Below are 27,621 nucleotides of genomic sequence, written 5' to 3' on the forward strand. Positions count from 1 at the left end.
CCCGCCCTGCCCGTGAGGGGAGCGGGGGCTGCCGCGTCCCGGCCCCGCCGTGTGCGGGCACAGCCCCGGGGCTGGGCGCGGTCTGCAGCGCCTGTGCTGTGAGGAGCGGCTGAGGGAGCTGGGGGCTCAGCCTGGAGCAGAGAAGGCTCAGGGGTGACCTTACCGCTCTACAACTCCCTGCCAGGAGGGCGCAGCCGGGCGGGGGTCGCTCCCTTCTCCCAGGGAACAGCGACGGGAGGACGTGGCCTCAAGCTGCGGCAGGGGAGGTTTAGGTTTGACATTAGGAAGAATTTTTCACAGAAAAGGTGATTGGACACTGGAACGGGCTGCCCGGGGGGTGGTGGAGTCACTGTCCTTGAAGGTGTTCAGGGAAGGACTGGATTGGCACTGGGTGCCTTGGTCCTGCTGACATTGATTTCAGCCCAGGTTGGACTCCATGGTCTCAGAGGTCTTTCCCAGCCTAACTACAAATGTGATTCCTGCGTGTTCTGGCCACTGGTGTGTCGCACTTTAGGAAATGAACAATTGATCTGTTTGTGCAATGGTTTGTTATTGGAAGTATTCCAGAAGTACAATACCAATGTTTTACATTTTTACCAAAGTATCTCTTTTTATGATTTATTAGGCTGTACTTGTACCAGGTAATGGAAGATGTTACCTCTTAGTTCCCTTTCATTCATTTGCTGTAGGAAATGCTTAAAGTTATTTTGTCAACAACAGATGTTAAACTCCTACTAAATCTTCAAATGAGGCAGAATTTAAGTACCTATAAATTGAAGTCACAACAGTCCTCTTATTCTGTCTCTTCATTCAGAAATTACATATAGACAAAAATGAAAAAATGGATGCTTGTATAATTTAACAAATCTTTATTGCAAATTAAGTTCTGAATCCTAAAAGATTTGTTACTATTCTCTTTATTTCTTTTTAAAGTGCACTTGGAAGTGCATTTCAAAATTACCTGAAGTAATACCTTCATTAAGTAGTTATCCGTTGACAAAGGGTAAAATCTATGTATTTAAAAGTAGACATGCACAGAAGCCTTAAAGCACAGTTTGGACCGGTAATTGCATGCATGTCTTAGCTATGTTATGCTGCTGTTGCAGTTGATACCAAGGTTTTTATAAAAAGAACAATCTTAAATAAGACTGTATATTTTTGATTATGCTGTCTTTTGTGACATTTTTATTAGCATCAAATATAACAGGATTGACTTTGAGGTTCATAGATGAATGCTAGCTTAACTATAGACTACAGAAACATTTTTGTGGCTGTATGGAAAAAGACCTATTTTATTTTCACCTAACCTTGAATTCAGCACTGCAGCAAAATTTTAATCAGGGCTGTCAGGTTTGCTGTGGTAAACTTGTACAAATACACCCAAAACCCACTGAGGGTTCCAGAATTACTGAAGGCAAGCTCAGTGTGTCTCATTTCTGGAAGGAAGATGAGAGGGATAACAAATACAGCACCTGCACTGGTTTTTAGGGATTTCTTGACATACCTAAACCTCAGTGCTTGTTGGTTGAGGTCATGGAGATGTTAAAGCTTTACACTTAACACATCCCTTTCCCGAATAAAAAGCAACCAAGAGAGCCAAGAGTGACCTTACCTGGATTCTTAGTCATCCTCCTGCCTCAAGGCACAATAAACTATTATAAAAACAACTTTAAAGGATGTTTGCATAACCTGTTCTTAAAGCCCTAAACACAGATTCCACTCATTCCTCAGGCAGTCTAGTCTAGTCCTTAACTCTCCTTTTTCCAATGTCTGGATTAAATACCTTTTGCTGCAGTTCAGCTGATTTATTCCAAGTGAATATGGACAATGTTCTCTTTTTGCAGCACTTTTATGCACAAATTGAGACTATTACCATATTTTTCTTCAGTCTTTCTCTTTTGGGTCAATTTTTATTAAAAGCACAGATTATTTCTTTCACTTTTCACAACTTCCCAAAGTTGCCTTGGTGGCAATTCTTCTGATTGTGCATCTCAGCAGAGTGCATGCCTTTTCCAACCTCATGAACTTGCTGTGTTCTGCTTGTGGTCCACTCTGCCCACTGGTTTCTTTTTGCAAGTTCATGGCAACAATTACTCTTCTCTGTGCAGTTGGCTTCTTGCCATTTGTAGAATCATCATCCCCCTGTTGCAATGATGTCAAACTCTCCTCTTGCTTCTCCTCTTTGCAGCACCTCCCAGCCAGGGGGCAGCTCCAGGTTTGTAAGTTTGGTCTCTAAGCCTTTTGCAAAGGGATTACAATATGGAAGTGTACAGGGAATTTTGTTTGATGGAAATTTAGTATTTATCCATTTTGATATAAACTGTTACTAGTGATCCTCAAAGTACAACCAGTTTTGCATCAAATTGGTGGATTTTCTCTCCAGATCAAATCTCCATATCTTTCTTGTGAAAATGTCAATGAAACAGAAGAGCCTTGCTGAAGTGAAGATCTTCAATTTATTTATGTATTTATTTATTTGTAGAACCAGACATAGAAAACTAGGTTGATTTGATAGACTGTTATGAACAAATCATATTGGTTGGTATTTATCATTTTGTTATTTTTCATGTATCTACAAATATTTTTGAATTCATCGGGAATTTTAATCAAGTTGACTGGATTCTCCTTTCCTGTTTGTTTGATTGTTGTGTTGTTTTGGTTTTTTTCCTAAAGAAAAACACTCAGTCCTTTACTAGTCTCTTGAAACATCTGCCAGTTTTCAAAATAAGTGTTATTTTCTACCATTAGGTTCTGAAATTTGTGGAAAGGTTTGATTAGGAAATGGTAATAGACTTCCAAAGAGGAGAAATGTCTGGCCCATATATTAGTATTTAAACAAGTACAGACCTGTGCTCCTGTATATTGGTTTTTGTCTACTTTGTATGTGAGACAGCTGGAAGCTGTGAATATCCTTGGATCTGTCACATTTTCCCCTGGGCTTTGTTCCTTGCTGGGGTTTTTCTGTGTAGATTATCCCAGTCCCAGCTTCTGAGCCCAGTCCAGTCCCAGCCTGACACTGAAGCACAGTGCAGGAGCAAACACCAACATTCTCATCTCTTTAATGGCTTGATGAGGATGGAACCTGAATTTTTAAATTAATTAAAACTGCAGTTTTAGTGTGTTTGGGCTCTGTAAAAATAAAGGGGTATTTGGTATTTTTAAACATAGAGAAGTGGTTCTTTCCTCTTTCTGTAAGGAAGCCTGCCTAGAGCATTCAGCTAGAATCAACAGGCTGTCCCAGTTTCCTTCTCTTCACACAGCCACCCATTTGTCCATATCCCTTTCTGAAAAAAAGAGATGTTGGTTCAGGAAAAGGGGAGGGGTTTGTGGTGCTGGAAGGTCACCTCCAAATACAATCTATACAGTTAAACAGAACCCTGTCTCATTGAAATATAACCCTGTCTCACTTGAAACATATTTCTCTTTTTTATTGCAAAGATCTATGTGCTCTGCTTAACATATTGCTTCTTTTAAAACTGACTTTTGCAGTATGTGTTTTTATTCTTAACTTTTAGTTAACAACAACTCTAACAAACTTTTCTTTGTTTGCTTCCAAAATCCAAGTTTCTAGTACAGATTTTTGGATCTTGGGGCTGACTACATGAAAGCTAGTTATTACAGGAATATATGATGCAGTGACTCAGTTCCTTTTTCAGTCTAATCCTTTTTAAAAGTCAGGCTAGGCTGGTACTGGACTAACTGAAATAGCAGGAAGGATCCCTTTTCCTTTGAAAGACACTGAGTCTTGTCCCAGTTCTCATGTTACATTGACTGGTTGCTACAATTTTAAACTGCACTATTTCTCTGGACTGCAGACAGAGCAAGAGTAACTATTTGGGACATTTCAGTGAATGCCTGACAATAGATACACTTTGAGACAAAAATCACTGATAATTTAATATGTATCACTGCTATAAAAAAGTAGCTTTTTCCACTCTGAATGTATAGTTTTCTTTTTGATGTATTATTGATGTACTGCATGATGAGCAGTCAGAGGAGGTTGTAAAAATGAATTTCTGATCTCTCAATTGGTCTCATTATAATTCTTCTAGAGAACAGCAAGGAAAAGAACATAAATCCAATTTTAAATCAAACACAGATATCTTATATTTTACCACTGAAACCATACATACAGGCTAGGAAATGGCTATTGAATTTCTTAGTGCAAAGTCAGATCATTAAATGCAGGATGCTTTTGTTTGTTTTAAACCTAATTGCTCTAAAAATAGCCGCTGATGCATCATTAAAACACAAAAATGTGTTTGGCCCCATTATTGTACAAGCACTGAAAGAGTAAATAGGAATATCTCATAATCTTTCTACTAAGAGCTTGGTGACATATTTGTTTTTGAATAAGAAAAAGAACTATTAAAAATACTGTCAACAAACTAGCTATTTCCAAGTAATTATATGCACCACACCTTCTTAATTATATGGCAACTTAAATACTTCAGCTATCAGATAATCTCAGAAAGATACTGTGGGACCTTAGCAGGGATTTGCATAATTTCAGAAGTCATGAGTTGTGAAAGTGCTGTGTCCAACCTTACAGAGCCTTATCAGGCTGTACAACATGAAATCAACTCAGTGACTGCTGCGTCACTTCTAGATCAACATTATATATCCATACACTATGTATATATCATATATGTAATGCACATTATATATGTATATACTATGTATATATCATATATGTAATGCAGGGTGTTTTGGTTTTCCATATACCTTAAAAATATAAATTACCTGAGTGGTGCATGTTATTTTCCAGAGCTTTTGAAAACTCTTTGATCAATCGCATTTGAAAATTTCCATCAGAAAACGTATAGCACAGACAACCATCAAGTTTTATTTTTGATTTTGCAAATGATCATTCTCTTCTTGTTTCCTAGTAGCAATTTTTCATAATATAAATATTTCAGGATTTTTTATCTTTTCCCTATTTCTCCAGTTTTCATTGTTAAGATCTTCATCTGGGCTAACTGGGGCTGTGACTATTTATCATCCAAGTACCAATCCCAAAGTTTTTGTGATCTAACACAAAAATGTTTCTGTATTATCTGGTTTTCTGTGTCATCCTCACAATATATTACAAGGGGCTTTACATTTTATTAATATTGCTAGTAATTGTAAGTTGCCTTAACTTGTACAAATATTTAAATGTATGCTTGAGTGTGGTCCATGTTAAGTCTACAGAAGTAAATCTGATGTAAGTGCCAAGGATGGCCCGATGAATACCCTGGGGTAAGGGACAGCTCCCCCAGCAGTGACAGAGCCACACTCCTGGCTGTGAGGGACAGAGCCACACTCCTGGCTGTGGCAGTTTTGGAGGTGAGCACCTTCCATCCTGTCCTGGTCACCGCCAGGTTTCAGCCAGCAGGGCCCAGAGCAGAGCCAGCCCTCTGTGTGAGTGCAGCTCAGCCCTTGGCCCCGTGCCCATGGGGCTGTTCCAGAAGCTGCTGCTCAGCCCTGGAAAAAGCTGTGCCTTGCTTTCATTCTGGGCCAGCAAACTGCTCCAGCAGCCCTGCACTGAGCTGTGTCCAAGACAAAAGCTCTGCACAGAGCTGTGTCCAAAACAAAGTAACCTGCTGCAGGTACCTCAGGATAAGGGGGTTACTTTTTTTTTGTCTTTTTGCCAAAAATGTAAAGTGCAATCTCCTGCTGGCTGGCAGGTTTTGATCTGGGATAAAATAGTTTCTTCTCCATGTCTTTAGTTCTGCCAGGCCCTGGGGTGTGCATATAAATGGTTTTGTTCAGCTTTAGTTAGAAGAAGTTGAAAAGTTCAGTGTGAACTGATGACACCATATCCTGAAAGCCATTCTGAAATTTGCATTAGTGATTTAGAATTATTCCATTAATCTTTTGGTTTTCTGTACCTAAGAAGTGTGAGAAGGAAAATGGTTTGGCTTGTTCCAAGGAATCAATAATCTAATTTCAAGACAACTGTCTGTCTCTGCAAGACACTAAGATAATGGCAGAAAAAACTTCCATGAAAGGCATAGATAGAAGGTTGGATTTTCAAAAATAGTGAATAATTCTGGGCACTGAAGTATTTTCTACATCACCTTTCTTTTAAAGTTACATTAATAACCAGTTAATAATGGACAAACTAATTTTTATCAAAAGTTTAAGGATGACCGGCCCGCAAATGACTAGATTCTTGTCAGCTGGTGGTCCATATTGAAATAGGTGTTAGGAAGTCTTAGCCAATAAAGATCCTAGAAATTCTGCCTTTATGTTACAGAAAGGTCTACAGAATTATACACAGAACATTTACAGATCATTTGGCAGCTGTGACTTCTCACTGGGAGAAAATCAGGACTGCTTTACTTTTTAACTTGTGAACTGAAAACTTTAGCCACCTGTTTTGGTTTTGAAATGATCTTTTATATGTCTTTCAGTTGGTGAGCAGAGAGTGACTCTACATTTTCTCTACCAAGAACAACCTTTCTGTCACCTTTGACACAAGAGTTCAAACCAGTTATTACACAAATAGGTAAATACATAACTCGGTGTATTTTTTTTGTTGGTATTAGTCTCTGATCAGCTTATTCACAGTGCTCCTCTGTCTCATTTCTTAAACGAATCAAGCCAAATTTTTATTAGCTTCCTCTCATATTATCTATACTGTATTTTCTTGAGTGTCCCACTAAGATTAGAGTTCATCTTCCTTGGATACATATTTTAAAAAAGCTGCATAAAGTAGTTGCAAGACTACATTAGGAATAATTTTTGCAATAGGACTGAAACTTCTCTCTCTGAGAATTACCTAGACTAAATTATTATACAGACATATTTGCTTTTTCATGTCTACAAAATGTTGTTGACTTACGGTCATTTACTTAATTACATTGGTAATTGAAGTTGGCATCCAGCTGCCTTTTACCTGACAAATACCCAAAACTTTTGGTCATTAACATTCAAGTGCACATTCTTTGTATTTGATGTTTTTTTCCCTTTGCTTCTATTAGTCCTCAGAGTGATTCACTTCTTCCTATATATTGTGTTGATTGTTTTTCCCCAGCTGATTTTTAGTAAAGTATTCCTACTTTAGGTCTAGTGCTTAATGGAAAATATTAAAATTGCTTACACAGTCAAACCTCTAGTGACCTCTATGGAATGATGTGACCTTCCTCCCACTGTCTGTTGCTGTCTTCACATTCTCCCCATTTTTATTGGTTATTTCATCTGTGGCTCGGTGTCTTTGTTTACTGAAATTAGCTGGACATGACATGACTTAAAAAAAATACCCAACACCACAAGAAATATGTAGAGAAAGGTGGACAGTTAGTGCTGGAAAACCTGTGGTATTGTCTTTATTGCAAACTGAAATTAATTGTTGCTTTGCTCATGGAACCACATGAAAAAACCCGTGATCCTTTTTTCCACCTTCATTCTATGTGGGTCTCACTTCTTCCTGTGTTCTCATTTCACACATTAAGCTGCAAAAGTCTTTATTTCCATATCATTTATGTGCTAGAGCACTTTTTGCATTTTGTACACTTATGAGTCTAATTTCCATGTTGTTTTATCCACTTTTGCTTTAAGGAAATTCTGTTCAGAAACTCATGCAATTAATAGTGTCAACATGCATTTTTCCCCAGTGACCATTTCTTTTGTAACGATGCATGCAGGTTGTTTAGCTCCTCCAAAACACGTAGGAACTGCTGTGTGCTGATGACTCTGTGGTGCAGTGCGTTCTGAGTAAGATCTTTAACTATTTGTGCACCAGACTGTACCCTTCTGCTCCAAAGCCTCGGGTCAATGTAGCTGTTGGTCACTGACAGTATAGGACCCTTGTCTATGCAGTGTTTCAGTCTGGAGCTGCAGTGTGTACCTGACATTGATGAAAGGTCATCTCCGGCAGAGGTATCCTGGCCTCTGGCAGTTGCAAAGTCAGCAAACACTGAGGTTTGCTGCTGTATGAGAACTTTACCAGAGCTGTGCTGTCCTGTCACACACGGCCACTGTACGGGACAGGCTCCTCACCCTTTGTGTGCACATCAGTAATGGAGAGGGGGAAGGCTCACCTCAGCCCGAGTCACTGACTGCACTGTGCAGTAAAGGCAAATAAATTCCTATTTCTAAGGAGCTGGGATGGAGAGTTGGGATTTGTTGGCATGTCCTCACAGCTGTCACTGGCTGCAGGACAGGCAGCTGTGAGGTAGATACTGCCAAGTCAAGGGCAGACACAGAGCTGGGCAGAGAAGGAATGGCTTTTAGACAAGTCCTAGAGGGGACATCACAGAAAGGGTCAGGTTGGAGGGGAGCACAGTGGGTCCCCCGCTGGTCTGACCTCCCTGCTCAAGCCGGGTCATCCCAGAGGCCACGGCACAGGATTGTGTCCAGCTGTGGGGTACCAGGGCAGCCTGATCCACCGCTCGCTCGCTGCACATGAAGAAGTTCTTTCCCAGGTCGGGTGGAACTTTCTTTGCATGTTTCTGCCCATTGCCTTGTGTCCCATTCCCCGGCACCACCGAGCAGAACCCGGTCCATGCTCTGACACCACCGCTTTACGTATACACACACAACGGTGTACATGCAGCAGCAGCGAAGGCAGCCAGGGCCGGGCAGCCCGGTGCCTGAGGAGCCCATCCCGGGCAGCCCGGTGCCCTCAGGAGCCCGCCCTGTCCCCGGCCCGTCCCCTCCTCAGCCCGCGCTGTGGCGCCGCCGCCCGGCAGGGGGCGCGGCGGGAGGCGGGGCGCGCGCCGGCGCGGCTGCGCTTTGCGGGCGGCTGTAAAGCAGCGCCGAGTGTCGCGCTGCGCTGGGCAGGGAGCGGCGGGGGCTGCGCCACAACAGAGCGGGGCCCGCCCGGCGCAGCGGCCGCACCGGGACCGGACCGGGGGCAGCTGCCGCACCGGCACAGCCAGGACGCTGCGGCCTCTCGAGCCGCGCCGGGAAGCGCCGCGGGGTCACTGCGGCGCCCACCGGGGCCGCTTCTACCCCTCGGCCCTGCGCACGGCGCCGGCGGCACCCGCCCCTTCCCCCGCGGCCTCGCTGTCTCAGGTACGGGGGGCGGCGGGGACCCCGCGGGTGGGGCCGGGCCCGGCCGGGGCTCCCCCGCCCCGAGCCCTGACGGCAGCGCTGAGCCGCGGGGCTGTGCGGCGGGTGGGAACTTCACGCCGAAATGTATTTTTCCTTTTTTATTCAGCGCCTCGTTGACGCACAAAGCCGTGTCTTCACTGCGGGCAGCCGCAGCACTCTCTGGGGTTTTGTCACAAATTTTCCCCTTAGGGAAATGAGTTTCTATTTCTGTGCGTAATAGCGTTTGTTATGACGTCATTTGTTTTGTTTGCGAAGTTAGTGTTCTCTTAACCCGTGTTTTAAAAAAATCACCGTTTTCAGGTGGTTTTTGCCTGATGAACAAGGAAGTACCGTTCATTCAGAAATGTAGGCCAGGATCCTCAGAGGTACGTGGGCTTGTCACTGTTGCAATGGGCAGGTGCTAAGGGTATGTACTTTATTAAGTGTTTTTGAGATTAGGGCTGAGCATGCATTCATGGAATTTTCATGTTGTTTGAAGGAGCTCTTCCATGGCTTGAAATGATTTTATTAAATCATAAGCAAGGCCTGGTTGCTTTAGCTGATTAAATGAGACCCTTAATTCCTGATAGCCAAGTACTTCTCCAGAAGAGGACATAATGCAGGGGGTAAGAGTTTGCTGTAATTAGAGGAATTTGATTCTAGCGCAGTTATTTCAGAAACAAAAGGTTTGAACAAAAAGATAATATTTGACTGCTCATTATGTAGATCTGGGTTTGTCATGGTATCTGTTTTACAAACTATGAAAGGAAAGCTGTTTTCAGTATAAGGTCTTTCCTTGTCTTTGTTGTAACTTGTAGAAAATTCCAAAGGTATATTAATGCTGGATACTAAGTAGAAAGCTTTTCCAGGACAACTAATATTTAAATAGATAAAATGCTTTGCCAGTCTTAAAATTGGAAATTACATCTTCTTGGTGTTCACATATCCATAGTTCTTGCTGTCAGAACTAAGCAATTTAAGTGGTTTTGCACTTACTTTTTTTGGGTAAGGGACTGTCTTGGGGCAGGCAGGGAGGGATCAAAAGCAAACCCTGTTAGACAGGATGATCCTTGCTGATGTGCAAGGATTGACAGGGAAAGAAATGATCTTGGTTAATTTGATAGAGTGAACATCTGGTCACCTGTCTGTGCACTCATCCACAGTATAGAATCACCTATGGAGTTCATAAGGTGGGAAAGGCTGTAGGAACATTTTATGGTTCACTTTAATTAAATAATAGAGTAGAAGGCACCAAGCTTCCTGTTTTAAAAGCTCTTGAAATCTTGCATATTTAAAAATCTGGTGGTTTTTATTGATGGCTGAAGCCCTTGCAGCTACAGATGAGATTGTGTCTGGTATTGGGAGCTTGAGGGTGAGCAGCTCACAGCACTCATGCATATTTTGCATGTCCTTTCAAAATATGGATGAGAACACTCTGACCTTTCAGAAATATGTCTTTAATGAAGCAATGGCTTTTGTAAAAGGGTATTAAGAGTGTATCTTAACAGGACTGTGATTCCAGTTTATATTTGAATTAGTAACTTTGTTGACGTACATAACCAGATCAGTTACAGCAGTTGATTTTCACTGGAGGTGGCTGTGTTGCAGTAACATTTAGCTGACAGCAGCTGCTGCCTTCTTTTTCCAAGATGTACAATCTTTCATTTGTTTCTATTTCCTCTAATGGTGAGGACATTCCTTTGAGAAGATGGAAGTTATAGTGTCCTCCTCCATGGCTGATGGATTATAGCAGCTTGCATGTCAAGCAGTTGAATAAATAGGAAAAAACTGAGGGGGGAGTGATGATGGGATAAGGAACAGGATGATTTAATTCACAGGTAAACAATGGGGATAGTACAGAGAGATGGATTTGCCATAGGCAGATATTGTATGAAGAGTTCCTCATGGCTTTCCTGATGTGCAATCTCCTTTAAGTGAGTTGTAAGAAAAAGTTTGGGTTGGTGAAAGAAACATTTTCTTTTCTTCCTTTCCTTCTGCCCCATTAGGATTCCCTGCTAGGCCTGAGCCACCAAGAATCCCCACTAATCTGTACTTAACCTTGAAGGAAGTTCACTAGTTAAAGACTTCAGCTGAGGATACATCTTGTGTTTCTTACAAGAGCTCTGTAAACTTTGGAAGCAGCTACACTGGCAAAACTTAGGAGACTACAATTTTGAGTAATTATCCTATCCTTACCTTGTACATGTATCCCATAAAATGTTACTCAATATGCATGTTTATAAATCTCTTTTCACCCTTACTGACATGCAGACAGCCAAACCACTACAGATCTGGTGATAGAACGGGATTATTTTGTTGTTTTACGTAGTTTATGCTATTTGGAAAAGGAATTGCCCTAAATTAAAATGATATCTTCCTTACTGAGTGTTCACCAAGTGAAATCTGAGAAGGCTGGTTCATGGCTTTACGCACAGGAGGCCAGGAAGGGCTATTTGCTTCTGTCATTTTTTTTTCCCCAGTACAGTTTAGTCCTAATATTTGACTGCTGTTAGGTAAAATGTTTACTTTTGTCTCTGCTGGGTGCAGAGGGGAGAAGTCTGCTGCAGTGTCCTTTCCCCTGAAACTGGCAGATCTGCTCAGTTTAGTACCTGTAAAATCCCCTACTTCTCATAGGTTTCCTAAAGGGCAGCATAAAACTGTCCTAATGGTTAATTTCACAAGTCTCATTTGAAAGGCCCTTACTAGCAGCTGTGGCAAAGATCATGTTTAACTTTGCTCCTCAAAGCTTTATTGAGAAGTGTTTGCAAAATGACACTACATCAAGAAGAATTACACATACCTCAAAGGTCAAAAATGCCAGGGGGACTAAGAAACAATTTTTAAAATAATTTTTGATGTCTGTGTGTCTCAGAACTTTCCTAGCTGTCTTGGGAAGCACACTTTCTAGTTAAGATCTTAAGTTCCAATAAAAAATTGCATTTTGTCATCACTTTATAAAGCTGCAACTTTTTAGTCTGAAGTTCAATGCTGTTTTATTTGTCTTGGAGTTCACTGAAGCCAAAACATTCCTGATTGCCAAATCATAATGCTTCTATCTTAAACCCATGATTTACATAGTGTTAATGTAGCTAACTGATTTAAGCCTAGGACATAGCAAAGAAATATCTAGACTGAAAAATGTGCTTGTGAACACCATTTTTGTCAAATACACCTGCAATATCAAATAGATTTTTGTCAAATCCATCCTGCAAAGGCAGGCAGATTCGTTGTCCAGTTGAGTGTGTGCATGGTGATGCTTGATTCAGGCTGGGATTTCCTTGGAGCCTTTGTGGCCTTGGACTGACTCAGTGTACTGCAGCCCAGCTCCCCTGTGCTGTGTGGGGCTCTGTGCAGCCCAGCTCCCCTGTGCTGTGTGGGGCTCTGTGCAGCCCAGCTCCCCTGTGCTGGGGGGGGCTCTGTGCAGCCCAGCTCCCCTGTGCTGGGGGGGCTCTGCAGCATTGCTCTCAGCTGTTAACAGGAGGTGCATCCAGCTGCACATGCTCTGTGGATTTTGTCTGTTCCAGCCATGGATCTTGTCCTGAAGAGCTCCTCTGTAGCTGTTGTGTGCTGGGCTCTGTTGGAAGAGGTGAGGCAGACCTTTCAGCAGTCTCTCCCTAGGAGTGCAGTGTTGTTCAGTCTGAGGTGAATGGCAGCCTGGCACTACAGAGGCATGCCAGAGCTGTCCTATAAGTGTCCTGATGTTTCTGTTACAGGATAATTGCATAATGAGCTGAATTGACTTAGGCATCAGGAAGCAAACCTTGAAGGCCCCAAAAGAATTTTTTAGGGGATAAAATTAAGTAGACTTTGCTGGTCCAGAGGTTGGATATTGTTCATTACAGTACTTGATGGCACAGTTACTGGGGTCTGACTTTGAGTTGACTTTGTGAAGGTTAGTAAGGGTAGTACTGTACTTGGAATAACATTGTATCACTTCAAGAGTAGACTTTCCAAGGCAGTGGTGGTTCCTAGAATTGCCTGCAAGAAGTGGATAAGGCTCCCTGCATTGCTGTGCCTCATGGAGCTGCAGCACCTCTGCAGAGCACAGGCAAGCCCTTCTGTCTGGGCTGGGTGTAGTGGGCTGGCTCTGGGAGCCTGTTAGCAAGAACTTGTTTCCAGAGCATGCAGTTAGTAACTATACCATGTTTGTTGTTCTGAATTACTGTACCTTTCTGTAGGGTAGAACATAAGTATTCTGCGCAGAGAATTCTCCAGTAATTTTGTCATTTTAAAATGAAGTCATCACTATGTCTGCATTAAAGCACAGAAAGGAAATTGAGAATGGTTTGCAATAGTATTTCATATTGTCCTGTGAATAAAGATACATAGTATCAATGCTAACACTATGGAATTTCAGATTACTTTCTGATTGTTATTGTTTTATAAAATGCATAGGTCTTTAACTTATCTGTTGCTTTATTTTCTGTCAAAGATTAGACGACCAGTATGTAGGATGCTAAAATTTAGTAGTTAAACAAGCTTTAGAAGGAGCATTGTTTTTCTAATGAAGTGATAAAAAGTGATGAAGAATGCAGTAAAATTTTGAAATCTGATTGTCCTTGTTTTCCTGCTAGTGGAAGTGAATATGAGATGTTTTGCTCCTTGTCACTTACTCTGCATTGGACAGGCATACAGGTTGTCCCTGCTTGATAGAAATGAAATGAAGACAGAACTGCTTCTTTTAGGAAAATGAGTGGCATCTTTTTGTGATCTGCTCAGTGAGTTCTTATTTTGTTGGAGCAGCAGGACATGATAGCACTGAGGTTCAATCTCCATGGAATTGAGTTGGAGGTCCAACTCCTGAAGTGTCAGCCTCCAGTGTGTCGGGGCCATGCAGGAATCAGCATTGCTTGGCTGCCTGCCTGATATTGGAAAGTAACAGTGCTTAAGGTTTCTCACTTTGCTGAAGGCCTTGTATGAATTTTATAACCTTTTTCATTTTCCTGTTTCTTGATATATATAATGGAAAAGCCTTGCTGAAAGAACAAGAATACATCTTTTTAATGAGAGGAAAGAAAGGTTTTCTCATGAATTTAACAGTACAAGTATTAGCTTGTCAGAGTAAAAATAATGGTAAAAGTAAAATCTGATCCAAGCTGCATATCAGGGAAGGGGATTAATTTAGAAAGTTAGTTGGGAGTTCAGTGACCATATGCGAAGAAAACAAGTTAGAGCTAAATAAAGGGACAACAAATGCAAGGAGATTTTTTTTCTAGGTGGTGAAGGGAGTTTACTGTATTCAGAATGTGGCTGAAAATACATTTTCAGCGTAATGATCTATTAGGTCACAGGTATTCATCAGTGAAATTTATACCAAAAAACTGAGTTATATGTTGTGTAATGAAGCATTTTACTGTTTTATAGTACTGTAATGCTGTGTAATTTTTGTTTGCTTATAAAGAAATTAATAATTAATGACCAAATCCTTTGCTCCATCTTATAACTCAAATGTGTTTTGCTTTGATATGTGATCATAACCTTGCTGTAAAGATCTCTTTAACCTTGTTTTTTGACTTAGCTATTTCAAGGGATTTCCCAGTTTGCATGAATTTCCTTGCATGGCTGTATGTCTTGGAATGATTAATATCAATGGTTTTAAGTGGTGAAAAGAATGGATAAAAGTCATGTGCACTTCATAATTCTAAACAGTCACGCACCTGAGAGGGCAACTTAGAATAACTATTTATAGCTTTCAGGTAGCTGTCTTAACAGCTCTTCATTGAGTCATAATGGCTTAAAAGAGGATAGTAAATCAAAACTTTGAGAGGAAACATGGGGGACTAAGTCAATAGGCAGATGTTTTGATTAGGAAGGAGGAACACTAATGCTGAATGAGCTTACTTAATCTTGCTGCTTTTTGAAAAAGCTTCTGAGGGCTACTTTTAATTAGAAATATATATTGTAGGAACTTCTAAATGTTTTAACAGCAGATGATCTCATTCTAGTGACTTAATTATTTGCATATTATTTTTGTCGTCCCTCTTAAATTTTGTCTTCTGTGCAGAAGAAAAATGGACATTTATGTCTAACCACTGAAGATACTTTAAATGGACTGAAATCTAGTCCAGATTTTGTCTTTTTTGGTCAAATTTTTTGTTTGAAAGTTTGTAATAGCATTTCTAAATAGTGAAGAAATGGATTATTTGTTGTGTAAGTTTGTAGTTGAAGGCAGCAGCTCTCCTGTGAGTAAGCAGCCCTTCAGCCTCTACCGATTAGCAAAAATAGAGAGCTCTTGATTACTTGGTTGAATTTCCGTGGTTGTAATAGTAAAAATATACAAAATGTTTGAATCGATGATAACTGGCTAGTGTACGTAGGGTCCCTGTTGGAATAAAACAAATCCAGTAAATAATGTTTCAGATGCACTTGGTTTCACTGTGATAATTTCAGGTTTTCATCATCTTACAGCAGTTTGAGGTTTCTCAAAGTGTAAATATCAGTGCACTAATTTTTTTGTGTTAACTTAAATAGGTAAATCTGTATTGCAGCACAGTGGCTTCTGCACTAAAGTAAAGAGAGCTTATGCAGGGATAATCACATTCAGCATGCAGAATTTTCATACTGATGGAGATTCTCCACTTTATTTTAAAAATAAAAAGGGGGGTAGCACTCCAGTGAATAGAACAGAATCCTTTGTAAATCAGCCCTTGGTTGTGCTCACATAATGAGAAAATGTTCAGATTTTAATTTCTTATAAAAAATTGAGGGGTCAATTCTCTTTGATTCTAAAGTTTTCATGTTAAAAGGAGAGGAAACAGTTATGTATAGGCTGGCCATGTAGTATATGCTGGCAAGTTATGACTGTGTTCAAAGACAATAAGCTTTCTAAATTAAAAAAAATCCCCCCAAATTGAAGTATTTTCTGGATTTTCTAAAAAAACTTGTGAAAAAATACAGGGTTATTGTGGGAGGGTCTGCGTTGTCTTTGGGCTGGGGTGAATACTGACTACACTGTTACATTTCTGTAAAACAGTGGTGCATAAATAACAGAGCTAAAAGGTGACCTTGGGAGGATGAGAAGAAGGTCTATGTACTGCTTGTTCTGTGTGCTTCTGGAAGGTCTGAATGCTGCATTCCTGTTCTTACTGGAAACTGGATAAAATGCAAGTCTTGGTCCTTATTTTCCAAAGAAGGATGGATGGTATGGATGAGAATGGTGAGGACTGACTGAGAGCTGGAGCTGGGAAGGGCAGACAGCAGAACTCCACAGCTTTGATAGGCTTTGTTTTCTATGTAGGCTTTTTGTACTTCTAATTTTTTCCAGTTTTGCTACTTCTTTTTTTTTTCAGCCCTAAAGAAAAAGGTAGCCTTATATAGTGCATTCCACTAAAACTTACTGCTATAAAAAAGTAGTGCTTTGATGAAGTAAGAGCCCCTTGTCTATACTGGCAATTCCAACTTAAATTTAGCTTTTGGCTTGCATGTGAGACAAGCCTATCTGCTGTAATTCCTATAGAGAACAGCAACACTTTATCAGAGGATATGGGCCTCATATTTAACAGTAGTTGTTATAAATGCTTGTAGGCTTTCCAGTGAGAGCATTCAAATGGGGCTTTTCAGCTGGGGTTCTAGGATCCAAAAGGTTCTTGATCTCCAGAAGGATCCTGTCAACTTACAGCTTCTGTAGATGTTAGTTATGCAGCATTGATGCCTTTTGCAAAGTTTTTATCCCAGATAACATCACATGGAGTATAGTAGTTGCTTATGGCTATGAAGAGGACACAGGGATGATGCATCAGTTTATACCCATTCCAAACTGAAATAAGTAATTCTTTAGGGTCTGTTAGGAGCAGCTAGCTCACAGCTGCTACTGAAAGCATCAGTTTGTGAAACAGTCTAAAAAAATCTTATTTAAATCTGTTTTGTAGTCTCAGTTTTGTATTGATATGTTCTGTGAGGAAATAAATGAGTGTTAAATATTAGCTCTGCATGTAAGGGTGCACTAGCATTTTGGAGAGTTTGGAGATTCAGGCAGAGGATTATGGATCTGAGTAGGCAGGGCTGCTTAACCTGCCACAGATCATGGAACCAGCATAGAATGGTGTGGGTTGGAAGAAACCTTGAAAGTCATCTACTGCCAAATTCCCTGCCATGGACAAGGACACCTTCCACAAGACCACATTGCTTAAAGCCCAGCTTTTCCATGAGCCCTTCCAGGAGGCATCCACAGCTTCTCTGGGCAGCCTGTTCCAGTGTCTCACCACTGTCACAGGGAAGAATTTCTTCCTTGTCTCTAATCTAAACCTGCCCTCCTTTGGTTTGAAGCCATTTCCCCTTGTCTTGTCATTACATCCTTTTGTCAGAAGTCCCTCTCAAGCTGTGTTGGAACCCCTTTAGGTACTGGAAGGTGCTGTAATGTATCCTTGGAGCCTTTTCTTCTCCAGACTGAGCAACCCCAATTCTCTGTCTGTCTTCATAGGACAGATTCTCCACCCCTGGGAGCATCTTCATGGCCCTCCTGTGGTCTTGTTCCAGCAGCTCCATGTCCTTATGCTGGGAGCTACAGAGCTGGACATGTTAGTCCAGGTGGAATAGAGGGACAGTCCCCTCCTGCTGGCCACACTGTTTTGAGCCACTGCAAGCACAGTGTCAGGTCATGTAATGTTTCTCATCCAGTAACACCCTCTGAAGTTCTCCCCGGAGCTGCTCTCCCTCTCTCTGCCCAGCCTGTATTTGTGCTTGGGATTTCCCCAGCCCAGGTGCAGGACTTGCACTTGGCCTTGTGGAACGTTGTGAGGTTCATGCAGACCGACCTGTCAGGGTGGCTCTGGATGGCTGTTGCTGCTGTTTCTAGAATAGCTCAGGTGTTTTTTCTGGCTTCATGCATATTCCCAGCTGTGCTGCTTAGGCAGCCTTATTCCACTTTGGGCATTGTTGCACATGTTTTCTTTAGTAGCTTTTTGGTAGCTCAGCACAACTTGCTGTAAGTTGTCAAGTATCTACTGTAGCTTATTCAGCTGAGGCATAAAAGCCCCTGATATTAGTTACAGAAAAGAGTTCCAGTATTTATCACAGTGGGAACCAAATTGTTTCATCATTCCTTTTGGGAATTGAAACCAAAGGCAGAGATGGCAGATGAAGCAGATTGAACATGGATCCATTACTGAGGTTGCTGTTGTCTGTGTCTTCCAGTACAAAAGTGCTTCTTTGAGGCTCATGTTATGCATTGGCAGCTTTATATTTTTGCAGGGAGGGGAAGCTGCCCCATAGTGACTGCTAAGGGAACATATGCTGTGATGTACTCAGTGTCTGTCATAGGGTCAGAGTCAAAAGTACATGGACTGCAAATAGCTTTGTACACTGTACTGCTAATGTGTAGTGGTTTTTAAAAGAGACTCAAGGTAATAAATGGATTTTTATTACTTTGCCCCAAAATAATAACAGTATAACAGTTCAAAATCTCTCATGTTTCATTCCTTTTCATGTCAGAAAAGAACGATGAATTCAAGTAACTGGCTTTTATGGCTCAACTGACACTATACAACCCCATGTATTGTATTGAGCTATTTACTGTCCCTGTGTTCTGCTGCAGGGGAAGGTACAAGCCTTATTTAATAAGCAGGCATTTTAGCTGATGGCTAAGGGAGCTATTTAGCCAAAACTCAGTAACTTCTGTAAGCAGTAGCCTGTAACTGCAGCGCTTAAGTGTCAGTAAGGCAAACATCGTTGGTTTTGCAGGTGACATAGACCAGTATTTGCTCTGTGAGAGTGATAATGTTTTTACTGACCATAAGAACTTAAATTAAAGAGCTCTGTCTTCCTGAAAAATTACATTGTCAAGGAGTATTTTTAACACTTTAAAACAGTTGTGTTTTGGCTACTCTTGTTTTGCCATTCCCACTGGGGGATTAGTCCCAGCAGTAAATGGGTTTTCTCTTATTTCAGCTTTGCTTTTGAAAAAATCGAATGCTTCTTTTCCTGATGCTTATCTGTTTTGTTTTCTAGGCTTTTCTTAAATCTTTCCATGTCTAAATGGACTCCTGAATGTAATATAGTTTATACCCTAAAAGCGGATATGAAGAGTGAAGTTCCTTCTGATGCACCAAAGAGACAGGAGAGTCTGAAGGGGATCCTCTTGAACCCTGAGCCTATTGGGGAGGCCAAAAGCTTCACTGCAGAAGTTGAGATGATTGCCAGTAAAGTAGGGAATGAGTTCTCTCACTTGTGTGGTGATTCTCAAAAGCAAAAGGACATGAATGGCAACCATACAGACCAAGAGAAAGGTATTGTGGTGCGAAAAAAACGCAAGAGCCAGCAGGCTGGTCCTTCATACACTCAGAACTGTCCTGATAAAGAAAACAAAGGAATCTTAGGATTGAGACAGCATCTAGAAACACAGAGTGAAGATAATGATTCTTCTTTTAGTGACTGTATCTCATCGCCTTCATCTAGCTTGCATTTTGGGGACTCTGATACGGTAACATCTGATGAGGAAAAAGATGCTCCTGTGAGACACCCTCAGGCAGTGCTGAATACTCCAAGCAGAACTCACAGTGCAAGGTCACAAAAGTGGCCTCGGACTGAGGCAGACTCTGTACCTGGCTTATTGATGAAAAGGCCCTGTTTTCACAACAGTTCTTTAAGAAGACTTCCATATAGGAAGAGAGCTGTGAAAACAAGTTCATCACAGCGGACACAGAACCAAAAAGAACGAATTTTAATGCAGAGGAAAAAGCGGGAAGTGTTGGCTCGAAGAAAGTATGCTTTACTCCCCAGTTCCAGCAGCTCCAGTGAGAATGATCTCAGTACTGAATCTTCTTCCAGTTCATCTACTGAAGGGGAGGAGGACTTGTTTGTGTCACCTGGTGAAAACCACCAGAATAGCACAGCTGTTCCTTCAGGTAAAACGCAATTCCTGAGTTATTTTGTATTATCCACCTTTCATTGTGGATAATAGGCTTTTGTATAAGTCCTTTAGAGCAGTTTTTGAGGTTAATACTACAGATAGACTTACTGCAAGTACTGTGAACATTGCAACATAAATTTTTGATGGGAGAAGTACATTCAGACCTCAGTACATTCAAATCTAAAATCTTGAATGTAAAAGTTAATGGCTTCTACAGTACATAATGGAAGTTGCTCAGTCTGATTAATCACATGCTGCTGAGTTGATCCATTTTTATTGTTTTAGCTGTTGAATTGTGTTAGAAATTTAGCTTTGAACTGATTATGGTAATAATTCTATTTTCAGAATGTAGAAATATATGCTGATATTTAAATGTTCTTGAAAATTTAGAAAAATAGAAAGAAAAAGTCTATTGTTATAGGAGCTGAAATAGGAGTCAGTTGAAGGTAGCTTTAGTATTGTGATAATGAGAGAAAATTATTCTATCTATACCAAATGTTTTGCCCAGATAAACTCAATGCAAGGCAGGTGGTTTACACAATTATTTTTCTACTGTGTCTTGTCAAAGTATCTGAATCCTTGAGTGCTTGGAGGAAGACTTTTTGGGGAATGTTTTTGTTTAGTTTGGTTTGTTTTGGGTGTTTTTCCTGGTTTGTTTGTTTGTTGTGAGTTTTTGTTAATTGGCAGATTTTTTTGGACTTCCTTTTGTGTTAAATTTGCCAAGTGAAAGTAGTTGTGCATTCTGTTTAAGTTCAGCTTTTTAGAGAGCATGGCGAAGTAGATAGAACACAGCATGGTGTTAATCTGTGCAACCATGTGTTTTATCTAGTGACAAATATGCTTTAATAAGTGAAACCATATCTCAGGCTGTGCTTATCATTCCTCTAAGAAAATGTGGCTGAAAATAAAAGAATAGGTTAAAAAAAAAAAAAAGTGTGAATGTTCATTCATTCAGGGCAGGATTTCTGCTGGAACAGAACCAGAGTAGTAAAGTCTAGATTATTGCTTGTTACTCATTGCAGTAGGAAATAATGTCTGTGATGTTTAACTACAAGTAAAATCTGTAATGCTGAAGTTTTACTTCTGCAGTGCTAGGGGTGGGCATGCATAACTGAAACAGAAGAATTATTGCACAGCCTTAATTATCTTAATGCACATTTGTGGGAATAGAAATTAATTAGGCCTAAGAAAGTTACATTTGGCATGCATGTGTAACCATATTGAAGAATATGATTTGTAAATAATAAATAATAGGGATATGCATACATTTATATGAAAACCAGTTTGAGAAACTACTGTGTTTTCACATTTGTTTCCAAGTTAGTGTTTTCTTACCATTTTCAGAGGGGGTAGATTTCTATGTAACTAAAATGATGTAGGATCAGTAACAACTCTCCTTCCACACAGATGTGGAAAAGTCCAATGGATTAATTTTTATACTCTTAATTAATGAAAGTGTCTATTTCATGTCATGAATGAAGAAAACTGATTAGTTCTGCACCAGTAATTTTAGATGAGAATACTGACATGAGCTGTAACTGAAAGAAGTTCTGCTGTAAAGGTTGTGTCCTGTTGTTCATTCCTGTACTGCAGAGCCAGCACTTGCAGGGAGCTGAAAAGTGATTCTGGCTTCGTGTGTGTGAATACTGTGGGGGTTTTGCCAGTGGAAATATAGATTGATGGAAAGGTTTTTGAGCATTTTGTTTACATTGCAGATATAATGGGAAGTTGAGCAGACATCCTCTGTGAAAGTGTCCTATTTTTAGCTAGATAAAAATGTGTTTAACATTTTTGGTAGCTTTGTGCTGTTATATAAGGCATTTCTGGTTATTGAGTTAATTAGGACAGAAATGGGGGTAGCTGGAAAACAGCTATGCAACTTCTCTGTGTAGTGAGCAAGCAGGATGGGGTTTTATATGAGGAAAAGCTTGTATTGATAGTAATGTACATGAGCTAGTTAATGTTAGGGAGAATTTCTTTGCTCTATACATCTGCTGAATTTACAGTGTGCTGAAGGACAAATAACTTCTGCTAAGAATATGAGGCCTGGGGCATATATGTAAAGGTGCTAGAGGACAGACTTAGGAAAGGAGGAGAATAATAATTGGAAAAGAAAATTGAGTTAAAAAAAGATGTGGCAATAACTGATTTTTTAAAAAGCAGGCTTCAAAGCAATGTGATTAGTCTTGTAGCCTACTGAATAGCAATTTGTATTAAGGATATTGCAGAAAATATTTCCTTGCTTTGAATGTTGATGTTTAGCTAAAGATACAGTGCATTTAAAGAACTAGTAAGTTAAATTAGTTTGGACTGTTCTGAAAATAATTTTTCTGATTGTTGCAAGAAATTAAAGTAACGGACCTTTTTAACCAAAGAAGTATTTAGTAAGTTCTTCAAATTAATAAAATTAACTTGGCTAATTTTGGAAAAATCATATTAATGGAGATGTGAAAGGGGGTTGTTTGTTTAACAAAGCCTTTACCAAGAAAACAAATAGCATTATATTGGCTTTTTCCTCCTGTTCTATGAGGGCTTGAGCTATTGTTCTGGTGAAACTTGTGAACCTTGGAGTGTGAGAGTGTGCACAGTACATCCTGACACCTGGGACTGGATGGTTTTGTTGTACCAGCTGTGTGCCATGGAAGGCATTGTTCTCATTGCATCTGGGGTGGGCAGCTGAAGCTGGTTCAGGGGAGACAGGAGCTGGGGCACAAAGCCAGCGTGGAACCAGCTGGGTGCAGTTTAATGATCCCTGCAGCTGGAGGTGCAGGTGCTTGCAGGGTGTATGTTCTAATTGCAGTGTTGATCACTTGGTTTCAATTGCAATTAAAATGGCAGAAGGCAGCATTTTTGCTGGGAGACATGAATTGTGATTCTGTGTTTTGTTTAGGTAGTGCAGAAGCTTTTGTCTAACCCTGTGTACACACCATCAGAAATAATCCTCATCCACCTTTGCCTATGAAAGGTGGCAAAATTCAACTTTTGCTCTTGTTGGATCTCCTGTGTTGTAATGCAAATGTTCTGCTTCTGCAAGAATTGAATTTTCCTCTTGGATCTAAAGGATTGGAGCTGCCCTTTGGATGCAGTCTGTGGAGGGAAATATAGCAAAAGCTTAAATTAGAGCAATTTTTTAATCTTATGTACTCTGATTTGTCAATAAAGCAGAAGTCTGGAAAAGGGCAAAGTGTTATTAGAAAAAAACAAGCTGTGTGGAGTTTTGCATTGTCATAAATTGTTCAAATTGTTCACCTAGTACCTTACCATTCCTTCAGGGTCCGATGTGTTATTTTATATTTTTGAACAACTAATGCTAGCCAGGTTTTTCTCTTCTTAGAATGTAACGCTGATGAGAAGCTGCTCCAAATTTCGTTCAAAGCTGCTTTGAATGATAAGACAGTGTTTATTCACCACTGTCATCTTAATTCTCTAACATTTGTTGTCTGTCTCCCTAAAAAACATTGAATATAGACATTCAATATTTTACAAGCCAGAGGCTGGTGAAAATGTTAAGCAAATACTGCTTCATGCTGAGATTATTTTAACAGGTTTAAGATAAACAGGTATTAAGTAGAAGTGAGCTGCCTGTTGTTAAAGTTGATTATTTTTCAGTTACTTAATCCCTCCTACAACCTACAGCATGCAGTCCTTTTCTCACACCAACTGATGCAGCTGATAATTCCAACCTTTTATCTCAATAGCATTAGTGGATAAGGAAGGGTATAAGTGTCCTGTTTACCATGCTGCTTACTGGAGAAGAACTGAGGAGTGGTGAGGAAAGGAGCACCTGGCTGTGTGAGCAGTGGACATTAATCAGTGCTGTTATATCCATTTGCTGTGGATTGGGGCTTTAAATAGCTACAGTAATAGAAGTTAGTGTGGCATTCACTTCAGCCCTGCTGCAGCTTTCTGTGCTGAAAAGATGCTGTTTGTAGATTTGGCTTGTTGTGGCATTGCCCATAGGGCTGGTTTTGGTGCAAGGTTAAGAACAGTCAGTACAGGTTTCAGTTAGCATGGCTCATAGTTGGACAAAATCCCCTAAACTGTGGTTGACTGTCTTTTCCACCAGGGTGCAGACTCCCAAGCAATTTGTGTGCTTTGGAAAATTTTTCCCATCATACACAGCTATTGGAAAGTTTATTCCAAGTAAGTCTCAGGTACAAAAAAACTGTAATCACACAACCCTAAGGGAACAGGCAGGTTCTTGCCAGAATGTTGACAGCACTAAATCTTAGTTACAATTAAGTCTTTTCTTAGCAGGATTTTATGAGTAGAATGGCACTGGATTTCTCTAAGTAGAATCAATGTAATACAATCTGCAAGTAGCATAGTACAAAATTTGAACTACTACCAAGTTAAAATTTCTAATCACCTGGGCCCTCTGCAGAGCAGGTCAAATCTTAACGTGTGGTTTGCTTTATCAAGCTAACAATAATAATGTAGACTCAAAAACCATATAAAAGAGCATGAGTCACTCACACAGTCCTCAGAGGAAGCAGGTGATGACAGAAGTGTCCCTTGCCTCAGTGACAGGAGGGGGTTGCATTTCTGGTCCAGGTTCCCCCTGGAGCTTGTAGCTGCTGCATTTTCTGGCCAGTGCTCTGGGTGCATCAGCTCCCCTGCACTGTGGCACGCTCATCAACAGCACCTCCCTGGCCTCCTGCAGGACCTTCAAGGCTACCAGGGGAAGGGAGCGTGACTGTCCTGGAGCCCAGGAATCTTCAGACATCTAGGGAGGGAAAGGACGGATATGTTTGGTGTGTCTGCTTGGGTCACAGGACCTTCAGAGCCTGAGAACGAGAGCAAAGCCGCAAATGTGTGACCCAGAGGATGGCTGCTCATACAGGGGTGGTGTTCTGCTCTGTCAGGCTCAGGGCAGGGCTGCCAGCCATACCTAGCTCAAGACATTGCAGAGGTAAAGGAGACAGTACTGACTAATATAGCAGGGTATTATTTTATTCATTTCAAGCTGAATTACTGTCCAAGTCATTGTCTTTAATTCCTGAGCATAAGTGGCTATTAGGGCACAGAGTCCCACGTTCAGTACACTTATTGACAGCTGAGCAATGACTGGGCAAGAAAGTGTGCTCTGACATCTGAGACATTGTTGTGAATGCTGGGTGCTATGAGAGCTTTTAGGTAAAATTTGTAGCCTGAATTTTCTGCCCTGACTGCACAGTGGTTTTGCCTGCTGCAGCTGTTAGAGAGAACATGTGCCTGAGTGGGCTCTTGGTCTGATCCACTGCAAGCTTGGAACTCAGAATAAGGCAGCTCTCTCACTGGAACTTGACTGCTGATTTTAAATCTCTTCTGCTTTCACTTAAGAGTTGATCAGACTGTCTCATTTGAAATTGTGTGTTGAAAAATGCTTTTGTTATCTTACATATAATATTCAGACTGGTTAAATTCCATGTTAATTGCAAAACAGATGTGAAAATACCCTCTGAGAATGGCATCAGCCAAACATAAATTTGGGTATTACTCCAGTGTTACTTATGCCCTTGGTGGGGTCCTTGGGATGATGATTAATTGATCTTGGAGTTATGCCATAGTCTTTTAAATAGTAGTATAATTATATATATTATACGTGTTATACTGTGCAAAGCTTAGTCTCTTGATAACAACTTCTGGATTATTTAAGTATTTGATTCTAAAGCAGCAAGTTGGTCTATCACTGGCACATAGCAATTTCTGCCATAAAGTAACCTTACAACTTTCTAGGGAAAAATATGTCATTTACTGGCCTAAGTATTGAACTTTAGAGTCCAATTTAATATTTATTTTATTATAAAAGTTATATTCTGCTTACAAAGGCACTTTATTATAGCAAATTTACTCGTTTTGTGAGGTAAGGCCTGGATGAGAGTGCGTTTTTATTTTTCAGAGAGGATTACAGTTTTACACATGTTCAGATTTGGATTCAAGCATGTGCAGTTTATCCCTTCCCCTAGGCCAGCTGAGCATTAGGTTTCCATCATAGAAAAGGCTTTTAAAAGAGGGGAAAAAACTTACGTGAAGAAATTACTGATTATTTCTGATTAATAGTCACATGCAGACCTTAATTACTAATGGCTATTGAAAGGTCTGAATGGGAAATGCAAAACTTGCAAACTGAAGTTGGTGTCTTGAATGCACTATGAAATATTATTACATAGTAGATGTGTAAATATTCTCACATAGTAGATGTGAGAAGGGAAACAAACACCTCAAATTCTGTGGAAACTATTAAAATCCTTACTTTGATTGTCAAGAGAAGTTTTGTTTTTAAGAAACTCATTTGAAACGCAGACTGAGTCTTTCAGGGGTGGCCTGAAGGTTAATTTACTCACAAATAACTAGAGTATTATTTTCTTGATGTGTTCTGTGATTCAGAAGATGACAAAGAAATAATGTGTGCCTGCAGGAGGATGATTTTCTCTTTGTTTTGTAGCCATAGGTATTATTCTGAAAGTAGTACAGAATACATCTCTTCCATCTGTGTAGCTGTTTTGCTGTCAGCAGTGCAGTGACTCTTCTTGAAGTGAGATAACCCTCAGGAGCTGCAGGAATGGTGTGGTTAACTCTGTAATTATCCAGATTTAGCTGCCTTCTTACAGCTTCAGTCACTCAGGGGATGCATTGATGTGTAAGCTATTCATGCTTTAAATTTTGCTTGAAGTACTTTACAGACAGATGACTGGCCAGTGACTGGTATGTGCTAAAAAAAAGTGAATTATACCATATCATGGTGGACTGTATAAAACAATTAAATATTTACATTGTTTAGAGTAGTTTTTCTGCTTAATTTTGAAGAAAGTATTGGTTCCTTGTATAGGAACGTATTTAATGGGATGAAAACTTCATCAGTTTGTGCTTTTGACTTAGGAAGGTGTTTTCAGAGGCATGAACAGTAGGAAGTTGCATGTCTCTGAACTATATGCTGTATCCTACTTGGAGCAACTTTGACTGTTTTCCTAAAGATTTATTTGTTAGTTTGGAAGTCACAAAACCTGTTCATTCAGTACCAGTCTGGATGTTTTTTGCAATCTGATTTGTGTAGTTGGTACAATCACCTCTCAGCTAAAGGAGTGCTTAAAAAATCAATTGAATAAAATGAGCTTTTGAACATTGAGAGAGGTGTCTGAATTGTGTAGATAGTCAGTTAAGAATTCCCTTTGGTTTTCATGAGCTTGTGTCAGAATTTCAGTAGAGGTGCACACTGGGTGAATTTCAATATAGATCTACATTCTAGATGATTCTGTCCTCAAGGAGAAGTCCTTTGTTTTCTGAAGTAACAAAATAATATTTAAGCCTAACTCTTCCTACTTTGGCACCTGTCCTAAATTTCAATAAATACTGAACCTCAGGACATGTGGACTCTGAGGAGCGCTCTCAAACTTGCTATATTTCAGAGAAGTGCAGCTTTGGGAGATGGAAGGAGGAGCTGGGGGTTTTTCTCAGGGACCTTTTCCCAGCTGCTTGGCTGGTGGTTTTGTCTGACAGCAGATAAGTTTAGTGACTGAGATAGTTCTGTGTAAGGAAGCTGTTGCTTGTTTGCCCTGATAGGCACAATGTTTGCATTCCTTTGGATGTGCTGGTGGCTTTAGCTGCTGCCTTTCACTCTGAGTAACTGGCCTTTTGGTATTTTCAGTTTTGGAATGTTGTTTTGTTTTTTAAACCGCGTAGTATTTTTAGTTTTCCCCAAACTTTTCATGCAAGTTGTGAGAACTGATTTTGTTCCACGCTACTTCCTATTGCCAGAGTTTTGTTAGTATCAG

At 40.4% G+C, this 27,621-nt stretch overlaps 1 protein-coding gene across 8 annotated transcripts in view; it reads left to right on the plus strand.

Moving 5' to 3' along the window:
- Positions 1-27,621, plus strand: part of RNF111 (ring finger protein 111) — a 51,379-nt gene that overhangs the window by 272 nt on the left and 23,486 nt on the right. For 5 of the 8 annotated variants that reach the window (XM_054273099.1, XM_054273104.1, XM_054273107.1 and 2 more), the window contains exons 1-2: positions 8,855-9,003; positions 18,967-19,862. In XM_054273099.1, the coding sequence (XP_054129074.1) occupies positions 18,986-19,862 (877 nt within the window). In that variant the 5' untranslated portion in view covers positions 8,855-9,003; positions 18,967-18,985. Of the gene's footprint in view, positions 1-283; positions 306-6,398; positions 6,494-8,854; positions 9,004-9,353; positions 9,408-18,966; positions 19,863-27,621 lie in introns of those variants that run through there. The other 3 variants (XM_054273101.1, XM_054273100.1, XM_054273102.1) reach the window with 3 other exon arrangements.

This window comes from Melozone crissalis, unplaced genomic scaffold (assembly GCF_028551555.1).
Source record: "Melozone crissalis strain CALT ecotype California unplaced genomic scaffold, PUWL_Pcris_2 ptg000014l_1, whole genome shotgun sequence".
NCBI classification, from domain to species: Eukaryota; Metazoa; Chordata; class Aves; order Passeriformes; family Passerellidae; genus Melozone; species Melozone crissalis.